A 9,920-nucleotide genomic window follows, 5' to 3' on the forward strand; every position below is an offset into this window, starting at 1 on the left:
GTACTCATCAAAAACCTAACTTTTAAATAAATTGGAACAAAAAGCAATTAACTGAAATACCTTCGATACATATTTCTAAATTAACTCAACTTTATTGACAGTCATAACATAGAGTAGATTTAAGCATTATCGTATGATTACTTCTTTTTCTGCTGTTTGACTTTTCGTTTGGAGGAGGGCGTTGGTGGCTGTTTCCGCTTGGGTGGCCTCCTCTTTCCGTGGCCGCCATCATTGGAGGCGTCACTGTCGCTGTCGGAGAAGTCCTCGCTGTCCTCCTCCGAGGAGTTGCTTTCGTCGGAGGAATCCTCAGGTTTCCCCTGTGGCGCCTTCTCGGCCTCTTTCTTCTTTTGCTTGGGCTTTTGCTTGGACTTGGGTGTGGTGGCAGACTCCTCCTCGGTCTCCTGCTTTTCATCCTGCTCGTACTCGATGGTCACGAATCCCCGAGGTGCCGCCGGCTTGGTCGTTTGTCCGGGCTCCGCCTTGGCCTTTGGCTTGCTCTCCACTTTGATGCTCTGCCCCAGGGGACGGGCATTGCCGAACTGGCCCAGATCCAGCAGGCCCAAGCCAGTGGGTCGACAGTCCATGTTGGTGCTGGCAATCTCCTCCAACTCGCGCTCTTCGAGATCGATCCTCCAGACTTTGATTTCTCCAGCGCTGTGATAGAATAACATGTACAAAATTTGCTTTAATTGTGTTTTTGTTTTTAAGCTTAGAGTACTAACACTCTTATTTTTGGGATACATTTTTTGTAAAATGGGTAATATGAATAGCTTTAAATGGATCACTGTTCTTTTATATATATATATATATATATTTTAATACAATTTAATAAGCTTTTTTTAGTATGAAAGTGAAACGTTTGTGGTTTTTAGTTTTAATAAAACAAATATGACCTGGTATGGTATGCAGGTACCAAAAATAAAATTGTTTAGGGAATGAATTTTTAGGTTTTTCCATTTAGATCATTAACATCTTTCTATTAAATTGGCTGTTTTTTTTGTATTTAATTATAAAAAACTAGCTTGAGGTTTAAAACTAAAAACTAACTAGTAACTAAGTGGCTTTTTGTGCTTCTACAATTAAATAGGCTTTGATTTTTGTTTAATTTCCCTCTCTGAAATATACATTTTGTATATATAACTTTAAATACTTAAACCAGACGAATTATTTTATCATTTGAAATAATCTTTTAGATCAGTTAAAGGAACTCACCTGGAGACGGTGGCCAGTGATTCGTTCAGATAGGCCATGGCCTTGACCCTCGCCTCGTGCGCCGCAATGATAATTGGCTGCAAGAGAAAACCATGTGAGTATGATGAAAATCGTTGGGAATAAGAGCCGAACGCACTGAAGCCTCCTCCTCATCGTTGAGGGAAATCCAGGCAATGCTGCCGTTCTCCAAGCCAGCGAGGCACTCGTTGCCATCCAGCCAGGCGACGCAGATGGGCTTCGCTGGCATCTTGCAGCGTCGCACCACATGGGCGCTCTTGATGTCCCAGATCTCCAGGCACAAGGGACCGCTCAGCGTGAAGTGGTCGCCCTGGGTGGACCAGGACAGGCAGTCCGGCTGGCTGCCCAGCGTGGTCTTGCTCTTCAGGTTGGTCTTGTAGGCCACGCGTCCCTTGACCAGATTCCAGGTGTTCAGCACCTGGTCGCCGCCCAAGGACAGGGCCAGCTTGCTGCTGGGATGGCAACTGATGTGGGTGACGGGCTGGCCGGCGTGGGCCTTCTTCCAATCGCCCTCGATGCTCCAGCTGCCCACGCGGGTGGCTATCATGTGGCCATCGGCGCTGCCCGAGAGCAAGTGCGTCAGATCTGGCGAGAATTGCAGCGTATTCACTGTGCCCGCGTGCGACAGCAGGATCTGCGATTGTTTCCGTGTCCGCATGTCGTAGACGAAGATCCTGTCATCGCTGCCGCCACTGGCCACCCAGGGTCCTTGGACGGCCACCGATTTAATGGATCCGGCGTGCGATTTGTCCGCAAAGGTCTGTTTCAGTTTCAGTTTGGCCGCAGCTGGAGCAGCTTCCTCCGGCGATGCGGACAGCTGGTAGCCCAGCAGGTACTCCTCGTAGGTGCCCACTATGATCTCGATGTCCGGCGGCATGGCTGTTTCTCGTCGGGATTCTGCCGGGTCTCTCTCCGCGTTTCGTTTCGTCTTTGCAGTTCAACAATTTGTTTATCCGCCCAACACGTGTGCCAGCGGAGTGGCAACGCCAGTGTGGAACGACTTGGTGGCTCACTGTTGGTCCGGCAGCCCTGGCGGCAAAAAAAAAACACACACATATCTTAAGAGCTTTTGGCCAATCAAGTGAAATTTTTATGATGAGCTTAATGAGACATGAAATTCCCTGTTTTGGACATTATTTCCTCTAATTTCCTTACTTTTTCTAATTAAAGTTAATGCCCCTTGATTTAAAATCTAGCAGCAATTTAGAGCGAACCAGTGGTCGATAGTTTTTAGGAAAAACATCGGTATTGCAAAATCACCGAGAGTATCGTTCTTTGTTCCATCACTACCAACGATTAAAAAAAATTGTATTTTGTGCCGGACTGTAAAAGAAAAGACGGTTATATCTCAACAAAAACCATTGTATTGTGTGGTGGTGAGTGTTTGAGCGAACCCAAGGCAGTCCGGACTGCATATATCCCGCCCCGCCCGTACGTTGGAGGCGTGGCAGCACTGAGCCGGCGCCGATAGACCCAAAAAAAAAAGCCGCCATGTCGAAGAATTCTGGGTGAGTAAATGGATTTTGTCCCATAACCGCTGATAACTGATGACTTTATCCACAAAAGGCGCGATCGGGACAGGGAACGGGAACGGGAGCGTGAGCGGGAGAGGGACCGCGACCGTGAGCGGGACCGGGACAGAGATCGCGAGCGGGACAATCGGCACGACAGTCGCAGCCGTGACTACGACATGGGCAAGTCCAGGAACGGAGGCGGCGGCGGCAGCGGCGGCGGGGGCGATAGAGGAGGAGGCGGTGGCTCTCGGAGTGCACGGGATGACCGCAAGCGCGGCAAGGACATGACCAGCGATCGCGGCCGACGGGACGAAAAGCGACGGAAGCGCTCCCGTTCAAAGGACTACGAGAAGGACAAGTGAGTCGGATTTGTAGTGTATTTCTCATACAATTGTTACAGTTTTTGTAAAAATTTTAAAAAAGAGGTTCAAACCTATGTTATGATTACCTTTAAAATATTGCATATGTAAATATGCAAAGTATTTTTTAACATTAGAATATTTTGAATCTATAGACGACAAATTATTTTAATGAGCTGACTAACTATTTTTGTTGCTTATTTTTACTTAGAATAAGATTATTTTGTAGTTGTATTTGTAATATTTACTTTGATTTGAAAGAACACTTTAAATATTAACTTAAGTACTCGATACAATGACCTAATCGAAGCACTAAATTATATAAGTTATCCCGACCACAGACGACTGGACAAGGAGCGTGATCGTGATCGGGATCGCGATCGGCAGCGGGAGAAGGATCGCGAGCGCGAGAAGGACAAGGACAAGGAGCGCGAGCGGGACAAGGATCGGGAGCGGGATCGAGAGCGGGATCGGGATCGTCAGCGGGAACGGGAATCGGATGGCAGACGGGCGACGGCAGCTGCACCACTGGTCATACCCGTGCCATCGACCAGCTCCTCCGACGAGGAAGTGGAGGAGATCGACAAGGAGGAGCAGCAGCGTCGCCTGGAGCAGGAGATGATCAAGCGGCGCGAGCGTATCGAACGCTGGCGGGCGGAACGCAAGCGAGACACCAAGGTGACGACCGTGACGCCGGCGGTGGTCAAGTCCGCCAAGAAGTGGAGCCTGGAGGATGAGTCGGAGGAGGACGACAGCAATCCGGCACCGCCGTTGGACGCTGGCAAGAAGGACACCGAACCGGATTCGCCGCCCTCCAAGTTCCACAGCATTCGCAAGCGCTTCGACGATGACATGGTCGACACGAAGTTCTCGCCCCTCAAGCGTCCCACCTTCAGCAAATCTTTTGGCGCCAAATTGGGCATGGGCCTGACCGCTCCCAAAACGGAGCCAGAGATCAAGAAGGAGCCACCCGTCGTGGAGTCCAAGAAGGAGATCAAAAAGGAGCCCGAACCGGCTCCCATCAAAATGGAGATTGTCGAGGAGTCGCCCTCCGTCGCCGACGTCGTCGCCAAAAAGGAGGAGGAGCAGGCTATTAAGGAGCCGCCGGAGCAACAGCAACAGCCGCCTCTGTTGGCGGATGTGAAGCCAGAGGTCGCTGCTGATGAAGACAAGCCGCAGGCGGAAGCCGAGCCCGAGGACGACATAGATCCACTGGATGCCTACATGCAGGAGGTCAACAACGAGATGCGACGTGTGAACAATTTCGTCAATCCACCCACCAAATCGCAGGGCGTCGTCATCCTCACGGGCGTGGCCAAAAAGAAGACGACGACGCTGAAGAAGGGCGAACTGATCGAACAGAATATGGACAGCCTGGAGTATTCCAGCGAGGACGAACTGGAGGACATACGCGACACGGCCGTCAATCTGGCGATGAAGCATCGCAAGGAGTTGGCCAAAATCGATCATTCCTCGGTGACGTATGCCCCCTTCCGCAAGAATTTCTACGTGGAGGTGCCGGAATTGAGTCGCATGACCACCGGCGATGTGGAGAAATATCGCACCGAACTGGAGGGCGTCCAGGTGAAGGGCAAGGGCTGTCCGAAGCCCATCAAGGTAGGTAGCTATATAGCTATACGGCCATGGCCTGGCAATTGAAATCTAGGGTTTTTAAGGGATACTTATTTCCTTTTCTCTACCTGCCATCTCCTCTGCAGACATGGGCGCAGTGCGGCGTCAGCAAGAAGGAGATGGACGTGCTGCGACGGCTGGGCTTCGAGAAGCCCACGCCCATCCAGTGCCAGGCCATACCGGCCATCATGTCCGGACGGGATCTGATAGGTATTGCTAAAACTGGCAGTGGCAAGACGTTGGCATTCATTTTACCAATGTTTAGGCACATTCTGGACCAGCCGAGCCTGGAGGATGGCGACGGCGCTATCGCCATCATAATGGCGCCCACGCGTGAACTCTGCATGCAGATCGGCAAGGACATCCGCAAGTTTAGCAAATCGCTGGGCCTGCGGCCAGTTTGTGTTTACGGCGGCACCGGCATCTCCGAACAGATTGCCGAACTGAAGCGTGGGGCCGAGATCATTGTGTGTACGCCCGGTCGCATGATCGACATGCTGGCGGCGAATTCCGGACGTGTGACGAACCTGCGACGCGTCACATATGTCGTCCTGGACGAGGCGGATCGCATGTTTGACATGGGCTTCGAACCGCAGGTGATGCGCATCATCGACAATGTGCGACCGGATCGACAGACGGTCATGTTTAGTGCCACATTTCCGCGACAAATGGAGGCACTTGCGCGTCGCATCCTCAAGAAACCCATCGAGGTGATTGTGGGCGGGCGATCGGTGGTGTGCAAAGATGTCGAACAGAATGTGGTCATCCTCAATGACGATGCCAAGTTCTTTAAGCTGCTGGAGCTGCTCGGCATCTACCAGGAGGCGGGCAGCATCATTGTGTTCGTCGACAAGCAGGAGAACGCCGACATTCTGCTGCGCGACCTCATGAAGGCCTCGTATCCCTGCATGAGTCTGCACGGCGGCATCGATCAATTCGATCGCGACTCCACCATCATCGACTTTAAGTCGGGCAAGGTGCGGCTGCTGATCGCCACCTCGGTGGCGGCACGCGGCCTGGACGTTAAGGATCTCATCCTGGTGGTCAACTACGATGTGCCCAACCACTATGAGGACTATGTGCACAGGTGGGCTTTTATCATTCCGCTTTCAAATATGATGTACATATTAATGATATATATATATATATTAATGTTCTTACAGATGTGGTCGCACTGGACGGGCGGGAAAGAAGGGCAGCGCCTTCACGTTCATCACACCCGAACAGTCGCGCTACGCCGGCGACATTATTCGCGCCTTGGACCTGTCGGGCACTTTGATACCCGCCGAGCTGCAGACCCTTTGGACGGAGTACAAGGCCGCCCAGGAGGCCGAGGGCAAGACGGTGCACACGGGCGGCGGCTTCAGCGGCAAGGGCTTCAAGTTCGACGAGCAGGAGTTCAATGCCGTCAAGGAGAGCAAGAAGCTGCAGAAGGCCGCTTTGGGTCTGGCCGATTCCGACGACGAGGAGGACATCGAGCAGGACATTGACCAACAGATCGAGCAGATCTTCGCGGCCAAACGTACGGTGAAGGACACGTCGGCTGCGGCCACGGCTGCTGCCGCGGTTGCCGCCATTTCCGGAGCAAATCCGGCTTTAGCTTCGGTGGCCGCTCAAGCGGCGGCAGTGGCTGCTGCCGCCAATTTGGCCATGACAGCAACCACCGCCTCTGCGGCAGCGGGTGGTGGCCAAAGTGCGGCCGCCGGCGGAGCCCTTAGCTCCGACAAACTGGAGCTGGCCAAGCGGCTGGCCTCCAAGATCAACAGCAGCAAGAATCTGGACACCAAGAGCAGTGTGGTGGCCAGCGTGGAGCCGCTGCTCAAGGGGCCGCATGTCGCCGGCGCCGCCGCTCCGCTGCTGACCGCTCGCACGGTGGCCGAACAGATGGCCGCCAAGCTGAACAACAAGCTCAACTACCAGCCCAAGGAGGATGAGGAGGGCCTCGGCCCACTGATCGGCGGCACCACCAACTCGTTTACCAAATACGAGGAGGAGCTGGAGATCAACGACTTCCCGCAGCAGGCACGCTGGAAGGTCACCTCCAAGGAGGCCCTCGCCCAGATCTCCGAGTACTCGGAGGCTGGCCTCACCGTGCGCGGCACATACGTGCCGCAGGGCAAGAATCCGCCCGATGGCGAGCGCAAGCTCTACCTGGCCATCGAGAGCTGCAGCGAGCTGGCCGTCCAGAAGGCCAAGCGCGAGATCACGCGGCTAATCAAGGAGGAGCTGCTGAAGCTCAGCTCCGCCCATCACGTCTTCAACAAGGGACGCTACAAGGTGGTCTAGATCTAGATCTAGACCTAGATCCAGACCTAGACCTAGACCTAGACCTAGACCTAGACCTAGACCCACCCAGACACAGAAATAGATACAGATACAGATACAGACACAGACCGGTGGCCCGGTGCTGTAAAGCCTCTCGCTATGATAAGATAATGAACTGTTCCTTGGAACGCATGCGATCAGATAAACATAAGGATTCGTTTCAGACCAAATTGCGTAAGCGTCTTTATTCCAATAAATCGGTTGGATTTATGTATTGTGTTTAATTTGGAGTAAAGATGTTAATAAAAAAAAATCAGTAAAACACGTTTTCAAATTTAAGGGAGTAAATTTAATGGGTTATTTCGCGTAAAAAGGGCACTTTTTTTTTGGGAATTTAAAGAATATTCTAATACATTTTTAAAGGGAAAATGAAAAATATAAAACGTTATTTTAAGGCAAAAAAGAAAAAAATATAATACATATTTGATAAACTTGGGGGAGTAGTTTAAAAAATTCTTTTTTTTTATACAATATTCTATACAAAATCAAAGCACAATTACTTTTAGTTGTCCCTATTTCAATTTCAGTTCCTATATTGAATATAGAAAATTTTACTTATTTTTTCAAAATGGATTTAACTAAATGCAAATCATAAAAATAAAAACTCATTTGGTTAATAACTAATAACCATTCGATTGAAATACAAATTTAAAAGGTTTAAATCAAATCTATATATCTTATGACCCACAGCATTGGGTGAAAACCAATGAATATTGTCCCCAAATATCGAACGCAGTTAAAACTCATTAATGGTTTTCTTATTTTTTGTTGCTTTTTTGCTGCATTTTTATTATTTACTTATATATCTCCGCCAGCACTCGAGCGCTGCAATCAATTGATTTTCATGCTACAGTATTTCTTGTGTCTAGAAACTACTAAAATTAAATTTAAATGTAGTTATGAGTTTGGGCATGTCCGTTATCAATGGTATGTATTATAATTTTTTATAAATATTATTATGCGCATTTTGTTTTGGTTTTATGAAAAAAATTGTATGTTTTATATATTTGGTTTTACATTTTTATTATGCACTAATTTGTCGGCAAAATGTTTCTTGTTCATTTTCATTTGATACAAAACTATGAGTTATATTATATTTAGGTTTTGTTTAAAATTATTATTGAATTTCGCGCTTGCCTTGACTTTGGGTTTTTGGGTTTTTTCTTTATTTTATTTTTTTTATGGCTACTCATTCAAAATCACTCACACGCATATATATATGTATATATATATATATACCATTATCCAATACCTTTATATTGTTTCTTCTTTTTATATGTACAATTCTAGTTAAAACTATGAAATGTGCTAAATTATACAATAAAAAAAAAAACAAAAAAAAAATGTTATGTATAGTATAATTTATTTTTTTAAAATTCTTTATATATATACTATATATTTATATGTAATTCATAGTTGTCATAGAGTTGTTTGTTTTTATTTATATATGATTTTTTTGTTTCTCTTTCTGCATTAGTTTAGTTTAGTTTGGCAACATTTTAAATTCGTTGCAATATCTCCAGTTGCTGCTAACATTTTTTTTTGCTTTTTAGGTTTAGGTTTTATTCTCCTTTTTGCATTAGTTTACTTATAATTAGACAAAAAAAAATTAAATTATGCCTTTGCTTAGCTGTGTGGTTTTTTTTTTTGGGTGTGTGGGGGGATGGTTAAATCAGGGATAATTTGGGGCAAAGGATTACGGATTAAGGACTAGTTTGCTTTGGCTGGGACTGGAACTGGGAATGGGACTTCTACTGTAAGATAGCTGAAAATCCTCTTGTTTCTGGTTTCCTTTGGCTACAGTTGTTGTGTGGGTGTGTTTATATTGCTGCGGTATTTACAATCGAATCAAAGTTCCCTATATGTATATAGTATATATACAGTGGCTAATGCATATCGCTTGTTTTTTTTTGTTTTTTTGTTTTTGCTTCTTTTTTGGGGCATGTGTGCGGGTTGTCTGTGTAGTGGTTGCTCGTGCTGTTCTTGCTGCAAAGTTGTAGTTGCAACTTGCAGCTCATGTTGCTGCTGTGGCTGCAATTTCCATTGCTGCTGTTGCTGTTGTTGCCGATGTCAATGCTCTTTTTTTTTTTTTGTTGTCCAGCTCTAGTCCACATTAATTTTGCCTTTTTCCTTAGATTTATAAGCTTAGATTCTTATTATCGGATCACTTGAAGCAATTTCTTGGCATTCTTTTGGTCTTTGTGTGTCTGTCTGTGTAGTGTGTGTGTGTGTGTGAGTGTGTGTGTATGTGTGTTATCCTGTGTATCCATGTCGTGTATCCTTGTTGTTGGGCAGTAGCAGATTGGGGATTCTCTTTTTGGAGGGGGAAGGCCCGTGTTCAATTGATTTATCATTTCAATTTGTTCTTCGCTTTTTAGCTCGTTTTTGTTCTGGAAAAAAAAGAATATAAATAAATGGCTTAGTTTGCTCAATTTATTTGCAGTTTTGCGTGAAGTACAGATAGAAGAATAATGTTGCAATTAAAGTGGGCAATACTCTATTTTCTTGTAAGAACAAAATATATACCTAAACTATATTATGAGGAACAAAATTTGATTAAAGTATACACATGTTTTTAATGCAAACAAATTGTTTTTTTAATGAAATACTTTTAGAGATTTAATGTACAAAGTTTTGATTGTAACAAAATATGATTTTTTTTAATTGTTCCAAAATTTTATAAAAGCTTAAATTAATTCAATATTAAAATGTATTTAATATTTAAATGCAAATTTAAAATATTTAAGAAACATTTCTTAACCTACTTCTTGAAAATAAATTCTGCTTTTACTTTTACCCATTTCGAAAAAAAAAATAGTTGTTTAGTGTACAATATAGTTATTTGCTTTGCTTGGCTTAC

General features: G+C 46.2%; 2 protein-coding genes across 4 annotated transcripts; one reads left to right on the forward strand and one right to left on the reverse strand.

Moving 5' to 3' along the window:
• Positions 1-70: 70 nt before the first annotated feature.
• LOC108137682 (p21-activated protein kinase-interacting protein 1-like) lies at positions 71-2,304 on the reverse strand. Its single transcript, XM_017259542.2, has 3 exons — positions 1,349-2,304; positions 1,213-1,289; positions 71-654 (listed from the first exon to the last, which is right to left on the reverse strand). The coding sequence occupies exons 1-3, from the start codon at positions 2,105-2,107 to the stop codon at positions 138-140; spliced, it is 1,353 nt and encodes a 450-aa protein (XP_017115031.1). The 5' UTR covers positions 2,108-2,304; the 3' UTR covers positions 71-137.
• A 135-nt stretch (positions 2,305-2,439) lies between these two features.
• LOC108137681 (probable ATP-dependent RNA helicase DDX46) lies at positions 2,440-7,270 on the forward strand. 3 transcript variants are annotated; one of them, XM_017259540.2, is made up of 5 exons: positions 2,440-2,738; positions 2,797-3,102; positions 3,430-4,720; positions 4,822-5,822; positions 5,899-7,270. In XM_017259540.2, the coding sequence occupies exons 1-5, from the start codon at positions 2,722-2,724 to the stop codon at positions 7,019-7,021; spliced, it is 3,738 nt and encodes a 1,245-aa protein (XP_017115029.1). In that variant the 5' UTR covers positions 2,440-2,721; the 3' UTR covers positions 7,022-7,270. The 3 variants fall into 3 exon arrangements, with proteins under 3 accessions (XP_017115029.1, XP_017115030.1, XP_041566557.1); XM_017259541.2 differs by having other exon boundaries at positions 2,451-2,738; positions 3,445-4,720; XM_041710623.1 differs by lacking the exons at positions 2,440-2,738; positions 2,797-3,102 and having other exon boundaries at positions 4,612-4,720; positions 4,822-4,945; positions 5,001-5,822.
• The last annotated feature ends 2,650 nt before the right edge of the window (positions 7,271-9,920 follow it).

This window comes from Drosophila elegans, unplaced genomic scaffold (assembly GCF_018152505.1).
Source record: "Drosophila elegans isolate 14027-0461.03 unplaced genomic scaffold, ASM1815250v1 contig_149, whole genome shotgun sequence".
Taxonomy (NCBI): Eukaryota; Metazoa; Arthropoda; class Insecta; order Diptera; family Drosophilidae; genus Drosophila; species Drosophila elegans.